Source organism: Stenella coeruleoalba (assembly GCF_951394435.1).
Source record: "Stenella coeruleoalba genome assembly, chromosome: 5".
Taxonomy (NCBI): Eukaryota; Metazoa; Chordata; class Mammalia; order Artiodactyla; family Delphinidae; genus Stenella; species Stenella coeruleoalba.
The window spans coordinates 92304890-92324268 of NC_137150.1; the positions used below are offsets into that span (position 1 = coordinate 92304890).

Sequence of the window (19379 nt, forward strand, 5' to 3'; positions counted from 1 at the left end):
ACATCACAATCCTGGAATGCAGTGTCATTTGAAAAGATACATAAAGTGTTATAACAGAAATGTATATTTGGAAAATAAAAACAATACCCCTGTAAAATAATTCACACATGAAAGAGTTCATAAGACTTTAGGTTTCCCAAGTGTAGGCATATGTATAACAAATTTGAAAACTCAGAGGCAACATGAGGAATTATTATCACTTCCTCATTTAGAGGGGCATTTTCTGGGATTTCTCATTTATAGCATGCCTGAGACACAGCACAGAAGGGCACCAGGACTATGGGTATTTAAGACTGGGACCCTGGAGGTGTGGAATTGCCACTTTCAGCAAACCAGCCATTGATACCTGTGCAGGTAATTAGGGTCATACCCATGAGAATAGTTATTTTTCTTTCTTCCCTGGTCACAGCTCTCAGCAAAGTAAGTTTCCTCCTGGGCCAAGCTTAATAAAGAGCTAGAGGAGGAGAGGAGGGCTCTAACCACTGCATCTTAGAAAGACAGTTGTCAGCAATTTCTGGGTTTGAAGAAGGAAACAAAGAAGAATAAATAGTTGGACTTATTACAAGTTTCAATTTGATATCCTTAGCATTTCTAAGACTCTCCAAAGAAACTCTCCATTAAAATAGATTTCCTAATGTCTTCAGTGAAAAATAGAGAATGGCTTTCACTTGGGCAATAGTAAATATGGGAACCACCATTATGTAAAGTATCAGTAGATCAAAATAAATGTAACAGTACTGAATATGCATGAAAGCAGGATGCCACTGGCATGTATTCAGCATCATCGTTCAAAGTGTTTCCTTTAGGTGGGTAATGTGCTAACACAGCCTAGGCAGAGGCAGATGCTTGAGGAACAGGATTTCCCTTCACCTTTGAAACAATAATTACACCAAACACATGAAATTAAAAAAAATAAAGTGAAATGCTAGAAGAGATAAAAATTGAAAACATTATGTTTTGATGCTCTCTCTTTCCTCTGGAAATGTTTCAGTTCACGTGTAGTAGGAGAGGGCAGGGCCATGAATGGTTCTGCCCTTTGGGTGGCCAATGACCTTGTGATTGACTAAAGGGGGACTCCAGCATTTCCACATTATCTTATTTCCCGTCTAGTCTCCCCTGTTGTTTATGCTTTGATAGAATAATGGGGCATTTTCTTTTCTTCCTTCTTTTGGCTGCCTGCCAAGCTATGGGTAGGGAAGGAAAAAGAAACGAAAACTTGGATTAGCTTGACGTCTAATACAAGGTGAGAGGCCACATCAGCCCTGCACTTGAGAGCACACCCTTCCACCCCTAGCACTATATTAAATGCTAGCAGGCAATCAAAGTCAGAGATGAAGTTTTAATTCCAAAGAAGTCCTGGTGAGGCAGCAAAATATATTTGTAAGTTTATATGGGATATGGAATAAGATATTGCATGTGTTATCGTAGGCAGATTACACTCACTGAGCCTTAGATACTATGAAATATGGTTACCTTATTAAATTTACCTCATTAAAATTTGAGGATTTGAGTAAAAGTACAAAAAGAGAAGAAGATGCTTACATAGTAATAAATGAGGAAAGTCACTCAAAATGTGCTACAAATGGTCCTTCAGCACTATATTTTCAACTTATTCAGCAGGGAGTCTGAATAAGTTCCCTCATGGGAACATATATTTGATTTTAGACAGAGTATTGATTGGAAATAGAATTCAGTTAAAATCAACTTTCTTGCAAGATCCTGTTCCATATATTAAGAGATACTAATAAGCGTTTTAGAAAGCCTTAATTTAACAGTATTTCTTGAAGTTTGGGGGTTATAGGCAGTCTTCTTTAATCTTTTGCCAATTTAGAACTGTCTTTTTTTTTTTTTCCTAAGACAGTAGAATAGTAAAGCATTATAAAAGGCAAAACTGACAAAAGATATTTGTGATTTTTAGACTTCCGTATTGCCTACATATTGTACAAAAACTTCATGAAAATAGTCATGAGTTCCACAGTTGCAAAAGATAAATCTCTTGGTAAACTTCCAGTATTCACACAATGTGTATTTTGAGATTACAAATGTCTGGTTAATGCTTACTTCCAGTTTAGTGATAAGAAGGATGGTGGTGGTCAAGGGTCTCTTAAATGCAACCAACCTGGAAATTATGGTTTTAATACAGTTCTGAATAAGTTTGTGGCTACATCATGCTACCTTACATTTTTCCTTTATCTTTGACTCTTAATTTTTCATTAATTCTTGTAATATAAGATATGCAGGAGAGAATTTCGAACTCAAATAGTAACATTCAACTTCCTGCAGATATAAAAACAATGTTCAGAGAACAGGATGGAGAAAAAGGGAGTAAATAATTTAAAAAGTCATTGAATTATCTCTAGGTCTTTAATGTTTCCTATCTGTTAAACAACTAGATATGAACTGGGTTTAGTCAATTAATACCTTTTGCCTGGAACTGTCAGTTAATACCCTACATACACAGGAAATGATTGGAGTCATCCATTCTCACTATCAAAATATCTCAAATTAAAAAAAAAAATTCCAGTGAGAAGTTATATGAATCAAAACAGCTGAGGAATCATGAGCCCTTATTCTGCAATGAATATAACATATCACAGTGTCAAGCACAACTGCTAAGCATATCCTTTCCATATTTAAAATAGATATAAAAATATGTATCTCATATTAATGGAATGGGGAGTGCATGTTATTTGAGTAGCCACTAGGTATGTTAACAAATGTATTCTTAAATTCTACTTGGGTATAAAAGATTGTTTCCCTCATTTCTCTCTCCACTGGCTTTTTAAATTGCCAATGCAAAGAACTAATATAATTGTGGCTCAAAGCTGTTTGCAATAATGGGTGACTCACTAAGATTGTTGATGGTATTATTTTGCAGGATGGTAGACACAAGGGTATATTTCTTTAGGTATCTGTGGAAAAAGTATGGACCATATCTTTATTAAAAATCTCTCATATCCACGTAAAATGGTGATGAATTAAGCTAAGACAGAAATGAAACTCTCATATTGATTTGTAAAGGTGAAGTTATCTAGAAGGAAAAAAAGAGAGTATAGTAGACCCAAAAATAGACTTAGCAATTCTTACCCTGAAGCACTTACTCTGGACACAGGTGTTAACAATAACTCATATAGCAAAAGTGCTTGCTTATCTCAGAGGGCAGTAGAAAGAATAACTAGTTAGAAATGTGAAGCACTTAGAAAATCTGAAAAGTTCTGCAAATTCTTAATAAAAACATTTTGATGCTTGGGGTAAGAATTGAAATTTATTATTTTGATTACCAATAATACTGACACTAGAAAAGTTGGTGCACTTTTCAATTAAATAACAGTTATTTAGACAAATGTTCATGTCAGATGGTAAAATAAGGACTTAATTTAATGAAGTACTTTAAAGGAAATGCATGAAGTCTTAACCCTTAACCTAAAGACACTATGAAGCTAAATGTCCAGTATGTTTTTACCCATGATTTTAATTTTGGGTTACCGTATGGTAATGACAAATGCCATAACCAAAAAAACACACACCCAATTTTTTTCTATTCATAGGACGACAAACAGGGTATAATGAGACATTGGCAATCAGAATAGGATGATTAAGGATGCTGGGGGAGCTCCAAGAACTTAACATTCATTTGAACATAATGTAGAGGACTGCTGTTTATTTTTCAGCTCAATTCCAGGACACAGAGAAATTTTATTTTCATTCTTTTAAGAAATAAAATTACTTTGGAGTGCATCAGAAACCCTAAATAAATAAAACCAAAATACCCTAGAGGCCAAGCTGTTAGATTTGTGAGCACCTCACTGTGGATTATAAAGGTAGGATAAGATTTTGATAGTCAGGGAACACACACAGAAGGAGAATTTCTGTAAGATAGATACCACCTCTGGGCAACTGTTTGCACTTCCTTTCTTTTACGTAGTACAGGCAATCTTCTAAATTTTCCATGGAAATCATGGGCACAAAGCAACATGAAGTGTTTGTAGGTAAAATTTTCGCTGAGAAAAAAACCCACATTTGTTATCAAGTGATAATGCAGACTGTTCAAGATTGAGGACTGAAGTGCCAAGATTAGAACTGACTGTGCCCTAGTGTGAGTGGACATGTATATCAATTACAACACACAACAGCAATGTGTTTCTGCCTTATGTGACTGAAAAAGAGAAAAAGTAAGGCATAACAAGAGAAAATAAGAACTAGTAATTAAGCACAAAGATTCTAAAATATCAGCTGCCTTAAATCGAATATAATTATCCCTTACAACTGTGTAATCTCAAGCAAGTCATTTAACCATTCTTTGCCTTAGTTTTTTCCAATGTAAAATATGTATAATAAGAGTACCTACTTCAGAGATGGTTTGTGAGAACAAAATATAACTCAGTACATGCTCACATCACGTGACTTTAAAAATTCTGAGCCACTGCCTCCATTTGATGGCAGCTTCATTCAAATATTACTTGACTGACATTTGTATCTTTACAGGGTGAGATCATGGATCTGATTGAGTCTGTTTTTTCTTTTGATTTTCTTTTAAGTTAACTTACCCGAGTTGTTGAAAGGGGTTATATCAAGACATCAAGAAAATATAAAATAAAGTCTAAAGTTGCCACTAGCTATACATATCCCCTTGCAAAATTCGATTTCCTCATTTATTAGATACAGGAGTTTGAAACCCATGTTTGAAACCAGGGGTACACCACATAATCACCAATGGAACTTTTAAAAACTGCAATGCTAGAGTTGCATCTCTGACCAGTTGCATCTGAACCTAGGGTCAGAGCTGGGGCAATGAGGAATACTAGGCATGTGTGTATGTTAAGAATCTTCATTGGTCAACCGGATTTTCATTATAAACCACTGTTAGATGATTTGTGAGGTTGATACCATATGTATTATTTCATGACTCTAATAATCTTTAAACATCCTCTAAATCATTTTTAAAGTAATCTTGGTACTTTGTCTGATCATTGTTTTAAAACTCAAGACAACATAATGATGACTTTTTCCCTGAATTAGATTCTTCTATGGAACAAAGTGACCTAAGTAGAATAGAGAAGTAGTGACAACACGATGGCTCTACCTCACCAACACTTGCACTGCTGGCCAGACCTGTCACTGCAAAGACACCCAGCTGTCCTTGCAGGATGTACTCACCGCTTTTACTTAATCTCCAGCAACCTCAGCCAAACTGTTTAGAATGGCTGACTTCTAGGCACTAAGTGCCTTTTAAAAATCTACCTAAGCATTGAAAAAAAATCAGATAATTGAATTCAGACCACTGACTGAGAAAAATAAGGGGACACAGGTGAAATCACTCCAGGCCATGTCCCCAGTCTTGGTAATATAGTCACAGTGAGCTGAAGACAAAACATGATCAGCCTGATTAGGGGGATATGTCTTTCCTATTATAGAAATTACATGCCCAGCTGAAATGAGCATAATGAACACACTGTATTTTCTCCCAGTGAAAGTCAATGAACAATGAAGATCTTTTTTCTACAACTTACTTTGATTTCTTCATGTACAGCCAATAGACGACACCAGCAACTAGGGCAGCGAGGAGGAGACCAACAACGATTCCCACAATTAGTTTTGCCTGGTCATTCACCTTTTCTTTGTTTTCATCTACAACAAAAAAGAAAAGCCCATGCAATTACAGACAATGCCAAGCATTTGTGAAAATACGTCAATCTAGTTATTATTTCTTATTAAAAATGACTGAGGCTCACTACTAAGAGTAACATGCAAACTTGTGCTTTTAAAGGATTAAAATTTTAGCACTCTTACTCTCTTGTCTCATTTGCTATTTTAATTCAAGTCAAAATTGTGACAGCTAAGAAAATTACTTATACAATGACACTTCATAAATCTTGAGCGGATAGTCAAGGAAGAAGAGTCGGCAGCATAGTACCTACCACTTATCTCGTCTGCCTCATCGTGTTCTGGAATACTTACTGAAATGAAAAATGTTAATATGAAATTAAAAACAAAATTTGTTGATATATGAAAGTCACCTTTACCATTATAGTATGATGTAAAAATACTCAAAGATAAAATATCTATTCTACAGCTAAGGGTAGAAAAAAATTTACACTTAATAGAGTGTGAACTTCCCTACCAAGAAATTCATCTTGTTTTAAAGAAAGGAGAGTAGTTAAAACTGCAAAGGTATTAATCTACCACAGATAACTTCACAACTGACAAGCTATAGTATTGATCTGAAATCCATATTAATTTCCCCACTATCTACTACCTTTTAATAGGACTTCTTTTTTAAGAGAAACAAGTTGCAGTGTATGAAATCTTCAATGTAGTGTTTCTCAACTTTTTTCCAATTTTCTGACCTCAATGGAGGAGAATTCATTTTCATCCTCTAGTGTCAGGGATTTGCCACTAGAGACATTCTCAGAGTGGTAGGGGTGGAGGTTAAAACCGGGGACGTGGGCTTCCCTGGTGGCGCAGTGGTTGAGAGTCTGCCTGCCGATGCAGGGGACGCGGGTTCGTGCCCCGGTCTGGGAGGATCCCACATGCCGCGGAGCGGCTGGGCCCGTGAGCCATGGCCGCTGAGCCTGCGCGTCCGGAGTCTGTGCTCCGCAACGGGAGAGGCCACAACAGTGAGAGGCCCGCGTACCGCAAAAAAAAAAAAAAAAAAAACCACATCAAAACAAAACTGGGGACGTCTCAGAGGTGAAGGGGCAATGTATGCTGATGCTTGTAAAAGCCCTCCAAGTGACTCTGATAGTGCTGTGCTCCTGGCCCATGTTAAGGATTGTCACTGTGGTGGATTATCATCTAATATTAGACTAAATAAATATTCTTCTATGCACATGGGCTTGCATCAGAACTTCCAGTGATGTTTGTTAAAATGCAGATTCCTAGACCCCTCCTCATACATACTATATTGGAATTTCTCGGTGCTCAGTGAACTTGAAAATGACGGTATTAGATGTTGATCAAACCACTGCAAGGTCTAGAAAACCACTATTCGATGGGTTAGAATAAAAAGAGAGACTTGTGTTCAGGAAGAAAGGATAAGTCCTCTTTTTAGGTAGGACAAATCAATACTCACTGAATTGAATTCAGAGAAGTCAGTACTCCTATTTTAGAGTTATGTTCGTTTGGTTCTTTTCTCCTGTCAATCCAAAAGGCTTTTAAATTCCAGTCATATTCTGTTAAGGACCATTATCTTTAGATAATTATTTTCTCCTAGCTCCAGCTAATTCCTATCTAGTATATCTTTATCCTGCTAATGTCACATACAGGATTCCAACTGACTGAAGAATGAAGGTTTGGAGGGTCAGTTAGCATCTTGTCCAGAACTGAGCCTCATTGTAAGCCAGCCCTGATTTAAGACTGACATGACAAAAAAAAGAATTACAGAATTGAAGATGAGAGATAATTTCAAATTAAATAAAGAAGCTGCTACTGGTATGTTTCCATTACTTGATTTCAACAATGACAGATTTTTTTTGTCACTTTCTCTGAGATAATCTCATTTGTTTGTTTTTGTAACCTATGATTCAAATATGATATTCAAAAGCATCAATTTTTGAAACTAGATTTCAGGAATTCTGGTATCAGTTTTACTACCAACTTGCTGAACGACTTTAAGCATGTGGCATCCCTGTGCAAAATAAGAATAGGATAAATACTACAAAGAATTGAAATGCAAAATAAGAGATTAAGGGGAATTAAAAAATTACCAAAATTAAAATTGTTACAGAAATGTTTTCAGATAATCTTTGAATTATCTGTACTCTGAACACAAAACATGGATTAAGTAAGAGCAACTTAGTCCTTATCCTCTGTTGATCTTGGAAATATTCCTGTACAAGGTAAAGTCTCTGACCCATAAAACATGAAATGATTTAACTGTCAAGACAAGGATTGTACAAGAATGGATACCAGGAAAAAAGAAAAAAGAAGAACCTTATGATGATGATACCAAATGCAAAATAAATAAATAAAACTTACCATAATGCAGCACAGGAAGATGGAATTGAAGATTTTAAACTAATGAAGAATAACTTCAAATTTTCTTACATTTTTAATGCCAGAAATGAAATACTCACTAGCAGAGACATTCAAGGAGTTTACTGTTCTCTCCAGCTGGTTTTCTGCTGTGCAAGTTAATGTAACATTCTCTTCAGGGGAAATGATAATTTTACTATAATACCTGCCATTGATATAAGGAGATTCCTCTGTCTGGAAAAAGAAAAGGAAAATGGATTTAGAAATGGAAATGAATTAAAAACATGAGAAAGAGTAATATTGAATGAAATGGGATAGGTGTGGTGTTCTGTCGTGTTATCTGGTGTTCAAGGGTACATGTAAGGTCATAGATAAGACCAGTTTAGGTTTATAACCACAGCATGGAGGAAAAAGAGTAGTGAATCCATACCTGGATTTCTGTTTATGCTTCTATTATTAATTCTAATAATTAAATCAATTAAACTCTTCTTTTTCAATAGATGCTCAGGTTAGTCATTATTTTGACAATGATAGTACCTGTCTCAAAATAATTAGAGATTAACTCATCACCAATTTTCTCCTAATAAACATGAATTTAATTCTATTTGTAAACTATGTCATTGTTCTTCACTACAGGGGTGAATCCCTTTATCTTAAGCCATGATATCTAAGTGCATATGTATGTATGATTTTCTCATGGAAAAAAGACTATTTTTTTCCTCAATTTTCTTGAGCTAAATACAGAGGATAGATTATTTTTTCAGTGACTGGTAAGTTCATTTGGTTTTTGTGAGGTATTAATGAGGATCATCACTGCCATTTAATTCCTTCAAACATAAGAGAAAATTCACTTTAATCTCTTCCCCAGGACATGACTCCTAAGTCCAACTCCACTAAAGCAAGCATGTACTTGTATTCTTTTCTGAGGCATATTATACACACCACATCCTGTATTGTTCTCAATGTGCTTTCTCCTCAACTACATCTTAAAGGCCTTGAGGACAGGAGAGAGCTTCATGCTTAGAGACATCATGGAGCCCCTGGGGTAGGGGTGGGGCACAAGTAACAGTAGTTGTAAAATCATAGATTCACCATGTGATTGAGGAGGGAACAAATAAAAAGTTATGGATGTGTCAGCACAAACCTAGGACAAGAAAAATAACATATCACCTAGTGGGCCAGAATCAGTCCTTCTTGACAATGAAGAATGGCATTATTATTTTTATCCTCATAGTAAGTTCACCTGCTTCTTTTCCATTTCCCACTAGTATTTTTCACATAACTCTCACTGAGTCTTTGTTTTTATTATGTTTATCTCTACAATACATTTGCTTATTTCTAGGATGGCCTTTTAAACCTTTGTATCTTTTTATTCATCAAATATTTACCAGATGCTTATTTTTCTATTTTCTTTGTTTGCATTACCCAGTACCAAAAGTTATTTTTGCTGTAATTATTACTAAATTGAACTAGAAAGAAAAAAGAATAGAAAAGAAACAGTCATTTTTTTATGCCAAAAAATAGATGTGTACATTGTCAGCGATTCAGGTCTTTTTTCTGAAATCAAGAGCCTTTTTGTCCTCCTCAGGCATGTTCTCTTGCTTGTGTGTCCGCATCGCACTTAACCAAATCAGGAGGCATTTGCTTGTGTCCACTCCTTTGGGGACCTTCCATACTTGAGCTATGCAAATTTATATCCATCACCCATAGGTGAAAGAGCCAAAATTCACCTTGCTCTGCAAAACTACATTGCATAAGCTGGACCAGCAGCCCAACTTCCCCAGACAGAGAAAGAATGGACATTTTAACTTTATATTGAAACTCTGGTTTATGCATGCCTTCTCAGACTTCAACTGGGTCTGAAGCTGGGAAGAAGGCAGCACAGAAGATTCAAACAATCAAATGGCACATCTGGGTATTCCTGAAGAGTCTTTAGGTGGCTGCACTGTGAAGACGGACATGAAGACTGTCTTAGAGAAAATGGAATTAACAAGTATATCAGTAACTCAAGCTGACTGGCAATTTAATGGAATTACAGCTCTGAACTGTTAGTGATAGACAATATTCTCATCTTTGTGTGTGTGTGTGTGTGTCAAAGAAAATTAATGGTAGTGTTCATAAGTTCTTAGTCCTTTACTACTACCAACTAAAATGGTGTGACAAAGGTACAAATATTACTGTTTATTTTATGAATACTTTATGAATATTTTTGTTCAGCAGGAACCAACCTAGACACTATATATTTAGCTAGCCTTACTCTGGCCCTGGCACACGCAAATCAGACCATATGTTCACAGTATACTATGTTCTTCACCACAACCCAGGGCCCAGTTTCAAGAAGAAATAACACTTAATGTGCATAAGTAAGCAAAGTATAAGTGAGGCCACTTATACTCAGATGTGGAAGTTCATGACGCAGAAAGCATATACCTTACTGCTTTAATCACCCAAGTTTCAGGAATTAATGATCATGGAACAACACTTAATATATTTCCTTTTAAAAACAGATATTGACCACAACAAAATGATTCTTCCATTCTCCATGGCCCTATGATTTTAAATTTCTCTTTGAGTTATGGTCTTCCTTTGGGAAAATTAAGAAGTTAGCAAAAGCTTCTGAAAATATACTGCAAATTTCATGTTGATAACAAGCTAGCCTACAGTTTAGGTACCTAAATAAAACCCCACATCGGACCAAGTTCAACACATAACAAGAAGACAAATACTTGCTTGGTTTATGACGCTTCCACTGCCAGTAATCGTCCACTGTATAGCTGGCTTCGGAAAACCTTCCACATGGCAGATTATTGTTTTAGACAGTCCACTGGGATCAGTTTTCTTTGTCATTTTGATTTGAGGTTTTCCTAAAATGTCATTACACTTAAAATAAGATGTTGAACTGAGATCATAAAAGAAAGAGATATTAAATTCTCAAAGAAAAATTTAAATTGGTGCTCATGTATTTTATTACCTTCTACAATCAGAGTCAATGACTCTCTTTTCTTTAGTCCTTCAACCTCTTGCAGAGCAGTCTCACAGACATAGTTTCCAGCATCTTGATAATGGAGACTAGAAAATGATGGGCTAGATCGAAGCCTGATGTTATCCTGATTAAATAAAAAGTTAATTATGTTACATGGCACAATTATAACTCTCCATGTATTTATTACATAATAATGAAGCCCAAAATTATACTTCTGGGTCTAAAGAAAATGAAAGCTTCTTTTTTTAACTTCAAATTCTTTCAAAAATAGATTTCCTTTTTCCTCTGTACTTTTAGAGTTAGACATATCAGAGTTTTACGTCAGACTCTTCCATTTACTGAATTTATAATTTGGAACAAGTTCATAAACTTCTTGGTTTCCTTATTTGTAAAATGGGGTAGTAATCTTACCATATTGAATTGTTATGAGGACTTAATTATATGCATAATATAATGTGTTTACATTCAGGAGAATTCTCAGTTGATAGTAGCTACTCCTTATAGTAAATGTAGATGAATTTGAATTGACAGATATCAGAGACTTGTGCTACATAATCAATGATGGATATAAATACCTGAAAGTCATTTTATAGGAGACAGTTTTCAAGACAGGGGATCCATTACACACCCATGGCAATTATGACAAAAATGATTTTTAAAGAAACCTTTAATAACAGATTACTATCCTAATTCCTATGAACAAAGGAAATGCAACATTTAATTTTGAAAATCATTTTATAGACAGAAAATAATGCTATTTACCAGAAATTGAAATGCTCCTAAGAAGACAACTAAACACAATCTTAAGATTATGTGGTATTTGTTCACTACGAATTTTTTTCCATTTCCATCAACTAACCAATGGCCAGGCAATATTGATCGGCACTACTGACATGAGGTATTTAATCAACAGCAGTGACTGCAGCTGATGTGGAAACTGGTTTAGCCAAGTAAACTTAGTTCCTCCAGTCCTGTATTAAGACACACTATGAGTGTTCATATGCCTAGAACTTGTCTAGCCCTTTGACCATTAACTACTACAAATACCTCATGTTAAATATGCATTTTAACTATCTGAGTAAATAAGAAGTTGTGATGAGGTTGTGTTTAAAAGAAAGTGAAATAAGAAACTGAGCTTTAAGAGTAAGATAACAAGTAACAGAGGATCCAGCATGAAAAGAGATAAGAAAGCAATAGAAAATAATTAACATTTTCATCAAGAAGAAACTCTAGCAATAAATTTCCCACAATTTTTTTACAAAGATAATTCTTGCCAGCCCCTATTTTAAGTGGTTTGTATGTGTTTTGTCAACACATCACTGGTTAAGTGCTTCTGTTATATGCCATGTTCTAGTAATAAATGGACTGGGTGTTCAGATACACTAGCCAAGGATTCGAGTGGAGGGAACATAGTTACAACCTTTCCCTTTGGTGATAACCTTGTCTCAAATCACCAATTACCAATTCTACTTTCTCACTCTAAAAAGATAATAGCAATGTTTGGGTCCCCAGGTAATGGCCTACATTTCAGACAATTACAAGAATATAAGTACTTAGGAAATACAGACAAAGCTCCTAGTATGTTCCAGGTGTTCTACTATGGCCCAGGGGTGAAAAGAGATCTCTGCCTTCAAGGAGCTACTAATTCATGGAACCCACATTCAGACACTTAAGGTCAGTTTCAGCAGAAAGGCAGAAGGTTATGTGACTAGAGTGCAGTATTTATGCTGGGTAAGGCCTGAGCTCGTCTCCACTCTGTCACCTGTGGCTCTCTGATTTCTCCTGCATCAACTTCTTTTGAATAATGTGGGGAAATAATCATTTTCCTACATATTTCACATGGTTGTTGTAAACACACTGTTTATAATGTTGTGGATTAAAACACATTGGAAGTTGTTAATCCCTAAAGTATATAACTGTATATGTGTGTGTAACCATGTGCATGTGTGTATGTGTATAATTACTCAGTAGATACACATAATTAAATTAATGCCCCAAACTAAGTTTCAGAGAATCAATTATGGATGCCATAGTGATGCTGAGTACCTCTAAAAAAGTTTATTGTGGTATGATTTGTATTATATAGAGAGAAACAGAGTATGAGTGTGGGTGTATAAACTCATTGTATAAATATATAAGAGAAACCTAAAAAGAAATCAGTTCAAACAGTGGAATATTACCAAGGAATATTACTTACTTTCATCCATACCACAGTTGCGTTCCTACTAGCAGATATTGTGCATGACACAGGCAGAGCATCGCCAATCTGCTTGGTCACTTCCCCACTTGGGTTTAAGGACAAATCCAAATCTGTGAAGCAGAAAATATGCTTGAAATGCAACTCCAGAAAGAGAGTCAAAATATTTTTTGAGAAAAAAATAGATGAAAGAAAAAAAAATCCTTCTAACTGCACTTGAAATTCAGAAGTGATTTATGTGACTGAAATAACTGAACTGTAGCATAATCAGTCTAGCTTTTCAAGCCAGCTTTGAGATCAGTTTGGACAAGTGAATGGTCAATCTAATTGATTATGCATTTATTTGCAGTTAACATGATTGATGTTTTGACTGCATGTAAGTGTTCACCTGGGGCCTATCACCTTTAGAAAAAAATTCTTAAATCACTTCTGGAAGAAAATAAAGAAAGATGATGACTAAGTAAATATTATAAAAAGAGCTGATAAGGCACACCATGGGAAAATCAAGTATATTTAGACAGCAGGTGATAAACTAAAAAACCATTAGGTGTCTACGTGTTTCTTCAGAGAGAATTGACTATAATGGTTAGATATTTTTCAAAAATGCTATCCCGTTTCTCATGCAGTTGAAATATTAAATAAGATTTATTATTAGGTACACTGTCAGCAGATACCATTTTTTAAAAACAGAGTATAAATACATCTAAGGAAGTAAAATCTTTCAGATGGAAAGTAATTTCTATAAAAATCTTACTGTCATAGTATGATCTGTATGAGGAAAATCCAGTTCAATAGAACATTTATTGTACAACTACTATGTTCCAAGCACTGACAGGAGATACTGAGATGAATAATGAGCTTACAATTTACAATTTGAGGTAGAGGTAATATGCACTCAACTCTGTGATGACACTACACGGCAGCATGAAATCAGCACCTAGTGGCAAACGTGCTATAGATTAGGAGCTCAAGAAATATTTGCTGAAAAACTAGAGTAAGGGCTACAGACAGAGGTACAAGCGAAGACTTATGGGAGTGTGGAGAACAGAACCAACTTGGCTTTCAAAGCAGTAATAAAGGCATTGCATGGAGGCAGTATCTGTTTGTGGCCCCTGATGGTTGAGAAGGGCTTTGATAAGCAGAGATGTTGGGAAAACTTCTGCCACATAAGCAAAGGCAAAGAAGTGAGAGAGCTTGGCAGATTTCACAGTGGTGAGTAAACTGGTATGAATGGTTATAACACATGGAAGGTAAACCTACACAAGTAATTAAGGCCAGACTAAGGACTGTGCTTGCCATGCTAAGAGTTGGGACTTTATCCTATGGCAGTGGGATTTGCTATTGCATCCTGTGCTTCTCCTTGGTTTTACATGTTATAATTGTAATTTATTGACGTTTACAGCATTATTTTTAACACTTGTTTCGCCTGCTAGGCTGTAAGCATCTTTGGGATAGGGACCATGACTTGAGTTGTCACTGTGTATCTACAGTGTCTGCCACATTGGCCCTCAAAAACTATTGTTGAATGAATGAAGGGAAGAAGCATGTTTCTCATTAATATTAAAATAGGCATTATCACATAGAAAAGTGGAGTTTCCTCAGAATATTTGGTTGAATTATATTTAGATGAAAATTCAATTCAGGGCAAGTTAACGCTTTTCTTAGCTGGACAGTTAACTTGCCAGTGAGAAGATAAAAGAAGTGATTTTAAAGGATGATGATGGACTTTGAAAGCTTAGATGAAGAATCTATATGTGCGTGAATTGGCAGAGGACTAGTAAATGCTTCATCAGCAACTATAGATCTGTGGGCTAAAAGCCTGATGAGAGGTCTGTTCTGCTAATATGTGCAAGTACTGGTTGGTACTTCTCTATCTGCTCCCTTTAGTCATCTATGGAAAGGAAACAAATCTTTTTTGAAAGCAAACAATTTAGAATAAATGGGCAAAAATAAGATTTTTATGTTTTCATTTCATGTAATTTAGAGTAAAATCTTGATTTACTTGCAATGCTATTTTAGTTTTTTCTTTTTAATAGATTTTATTGGAGTATAATTGCTTCACGATACTGTGCTAGTTTCTGCTGTACAACAACGTGAATCAGCCATATAAATACATATATTCCCATATCCCCTCCCTCTTGCGTCTCCCTCCCACTCTCCCTATCCCACCCCTCTAGGTCATCGCAAAACACCGAGCTGATCTCCCTGTGCTATGCTGCTGCTTCCCACTAGCTATCTATTTTACACTTGGTAGTGTATATATGTTGATGCTACTCTCACTTCGCCCCAGCTTCCCATGTCCTACCCCTCCCACATTCCTTGTCCTCAAGTCCATTTTCTATGTCTACGTCTTTATTCCTGCCCTGCCACTAGGTTCATCAGTACCATTTTTTTTTTTTTAAGCTTCCATATATATATGTTAGCGTATGGTATTTTAGCTTTTCAGACCAACACAGGCCTTACAGCCCAGTGTTAAAGCCTACCTTCCAAAACCAAAATGTATTTAAATCCAATTAAATGCACTGAAATTCAATTAAACTGTTACATGCTTTTGTTTACTTTCTTTTTAATCGCACCTAATCATTGAGGTATTATGTAGCTGCAGCACAGCCTTTTGCCTAAACCTTCTGCCATCTATCCTTCTCTGCCTGATATACAGGTGATATAAATGAGAGTTCTCTTTCTTTAGCGTCCTGAGTAGCTAGCATCTCTTAAACATAATCAGGGAGCTTCCCTGCTGGCGCAGTGGTTGAGAGTCCGCCTGCCGATGCAGGGTGTGCGGGTTCGTGCCCCAGTCGGGGAAGATCCCACGTGCCGCGGAGCGGCTGGGCCCGTGAGCCACGGCCGCTGAGCCTGCGCGTCCGGAGCCTGCGCTCCGTAACGGGAGAGGCCACAACAGTGAGAGGCCCGCGTACCTCAAAAAAAAAAAAAAAAAAAAAACATAAGCAGATTGTACCATCACTAAGTACTGGAGATTATTGGTTATTGGCCCAAAGATTTCAGGAACAATGATATCAGAAAGTTATTCCACAGGCAATTTTATCTGCTGGTTATATTCCCTCACTTCACTTCTTTTCCCCTATGGAACAAACTGGATAAATGTCCTCGGAGAAAAAGTAGCACAGTTGTTATCCTGACAGGTCACTGTTTTCTCTCTAACTAGCCCCTGATGGCAGACACACTCAGATATGTTCAACATGAAAATGGAGCAAACAGAGAAGTAGCTTAGCTGTGAATATTTCTTAACAGTCCACTGTAACCACAGGGCTCCCCAGGGTGTACTCCCAACATCAGACACTCAAAAGCAACCATCTGGTTACTCTATTCCCCGATGTACCTCCTTCAAACTTCTAGCTCCTATCCTACGTGTTTTCCAAGCGTTATGGGTAGAGTAATAGATTTAGAAACATTTCCTCAGAACAGTTTCTAATATCTCTTTCAATTTTGAAACAAAGAAACACTCATATTCAATGGGATTGTAGTGGATCATGTCTAGAGAAACCTTACTGTAATGGATCATGTCTAGAGGTGCTGTTGGGTGCAAAGGACTTATTAGAAAATTTGGCTTATATTTCCAAGCAAGACTGACATTTGCCCAAAGCACTCTGTGTATTCTAGTGTCACCAGGGAGCAGTTCAAATTAGTTTCCCATTTCTACAATGCATAGGGTACATCAATAATACAGACTGTCAGGAATTACAAAATGAAGAACTCAAGTGAAGTACCTGTTTTCTATGCATATTTATTTTTTTCTATCTACTGGAGTAAATATAACTTTTGGAGTATCTGAAGTATAAAAGTGGGTTAAAAGTTCTGGGTGATTTTGAAGTGGTTCTGTTTCTAGAAAATTTCTGTTGCTTGGGCTTGGGTGTTAAGAGTACTCTGTAATTTAAAAAAGATACTTAACCTACACTTTTCTTGACCAAATGCAAACCTTGTAAACTTCGAGAATATCCAAATATTTTCTTAAGATATAAAATAATTTATTTCTTTAAGATGCATGTGAATATTTTATTAATACCACAAACTGAAGACATTTAGAAAGAAGGTGGAGGTTTATCACTGCCAAAAGTTGCAATTATTAGATCCATTCAAGATTTCAATACTGTAGGGCAAATCTGGACCAAAGTTGGGTTCACACTGATGCTCTTTAGTAAGTCTATTGAAACCACATTATTTAAGAAAAATATAGCTGCAATTTATTTGAAGAGATAGCAAAGTTAGACTATGAGAGGCCTTTAAAGTGAAGCTGGTAATGAAGAATACGGTGACTTACAGTGAACTGTGATGGCTGTTGAAGCAATCATGCTTTTTTTGTCTATCAGGGAGCATTTATAGTCTCCTGTTGCATTGCGCCTCACATCTGCCAATGTGTAAGTATTTGAACTTCGTATTCCTTCGGGCTGTCCCTTTTGATAGAGGCAAAATGTCAGATGATTACACTTGGTAGCTACAATAAGAACAGTTATATTTCTTGATTAAAATGACATTTTCTCAGATAAGAAAAAAAAAGGAATGTATTTCTTCAATTGGACAAATGAGAGTAGAGTTTGTATTATCTGAATCCTGGAAAAATAATTGTAATTTGGTTCTAAGGAAATTGAGAAGCTAATTTACATTGTATTGATGACATCTATTTTATTGACAGCATGGCTTGTGTTTGTTAAGGCAGATTTTAAAAAAATGTCTAATATTTTATTTTTACATTTATCCCTTGCTTAATCTGACAAAAAGATTTGAGGCAGCTTAAAAGAAAACATAACATATAATCCAAATTAGGAAGGAAGGAAGGGAGGGAGGGAGGGAGGGAGGAAGGAAGAAGGGGAGGGAGGAAGAAAGAAAGAGAGGGGGAAAAGAAATTTTAAAAAGAGAAAAGACAAAGAAAAGAATTAATAACTAAGAATTTAAAAAATATATAGATGAATTAGGAGGATATAGTAACAAAAAAGATAATTGTTGTTAAAACTAAGACACAATTTTGGCTCTGTCATCCCTAAAAAATCAAGGTAGAAACATAATTAGTTTCAATTTTTCATTTGTGCTTTAGACAAAAACAATATGTCAGTTTATTAAGATAAACAGAATTTTCTGTCAACATTTAAGTAGAAAGGAAATTACTTATACTTGTCTTCTGAGTAATATAGTGGATGATACTCTTAAACATTACTGAGCAATGCAGTGGGTGACATTTGTGAACAGATTCCTGCAGTAAATGCAGTACAGAGTTGTATATGGCTTCTCCCAGTGGAAGGTTATGTCAAACGCCAACTTGGGAAGGCTGTGGGAGAGCCAGCAAGTGTCCTCAGACAGAGCTCTCTCCTAGTCTGGCTCCATAGCATCTAGAACACATCCAAATTATCCTCTAGACATCATTTCTTTCAGCTGTGATACTGATAAAAGTTGAGAAAATGGCTGTTTAAGACCACATACAATGGCAAGATACAGCCCATTGCTTTATTCTATCAAGCTAGATATAATGTGCAATAGAAGTGTCCCTATATCAGAAATTCAGGGATGTGTTCATGAATGCACTGTGTATAGCTTTAGAATCCACATCAGACCATTTGCTGTCATCATTCTTCATTTTATATTTGTTTGCTTCTGAAGAGCAGATTCTTATAGTTTATTTGGATAATGAGACCTTGAGTTTCTACCATTACAGTTTCCTATGATCAGATTTTTTCCTCTTTGCCCCTGATTTCCCTTAACAGTGAATTAAAAAAAGGCAAGAGCACTGGCAGATGCCAAAAAAACTTTTAAAGGACATTCCACAGGTGTCCCTTGACTCCAAGAATAACATCCTTTCCTCACTCACGCTGCCCAAGAATATACAATTCTTAATGTCAGCCAGCTGCCAAACAACAGGACAGAATGATGGTGGTCTCACTCAAGTAATAATTCTGAAGCACTTACTGGTAAGTAAAACAAAAACTCCTCAGGAGGAGGGTTACCATTTCCCAAGCATTTAAGAGTGATGTTGTCCCCTTCTTTGATGGCATTTTTTGATGGAAGCACTTGTATTGTCACCTGCTCTGTAGGATCTGCAAGAGTCACAGACACAAGTTAACCATTTCATCAAGTACCAAATTACTCAGTACACACAATGAAAATGACTAAATTATACACAATTTTCTCAAGAAGCTAGTAATGGTAATTGCTTAAATGTATCTTTTTATAGAAGGATTGAAGTTAATAGCTACTTGACAAGTACTAATCTTGGTTAGA

At 36.0% G+C, this 19379-nt stretch overlaps 1 protein-coding gene across 4 annotated transcripts in view; it reads right to left on the reverse strand.

Annotated features, from left to right (window-relative positions):
- ALCAM (activated leukocyte cell adhesion molecule) overlaps positions 1 to 19379 on the reverse strand; it is a 201735-nt gene that overhangs the window by 22561 nt on the left and 159795 nt on the right. The window contains exons 7-14 of one of the 4 annotated variants that reach the window (XM_079923417.1): positions 19068 to 19195; positions 17431 to 17563; positions 13155 to 13267; positions 10946 to 11081; positions 10705 to 10838; positions 8076 to 8208; positions 5919 to 5957; positions 5511 to 5628 (exon numbers count right to left, since the gene is read on the reverse strand). In XM_079923417.1, coding sequence (XP_079779543.1) covers positions 5511 to 5628; positions 5919 to 5957; positions 8076 to 8208; positions 10705 to 10838; positions 10946 to 11081; positions 13155 to 13267; positions 17431 to 17563; positions 19068 to 19195 — 934 coding nt within the window. Of the gene's footprint in view, positions 1 to 5510; positions 5629 to 5918; positions 5958 to 8075; positions 8209 to 10700; positions 10839 to 10945; positions 11082 to 13154; positions 13268 to 17430; positions 17564 to 19067; positions 19196 to 19379 lie in introns of all 4 variants that reach the window. The other 3 variants (XM_079923416.1, XM_079923418.1, XM_079923419.1) reach the window with 3 other exon arrangements.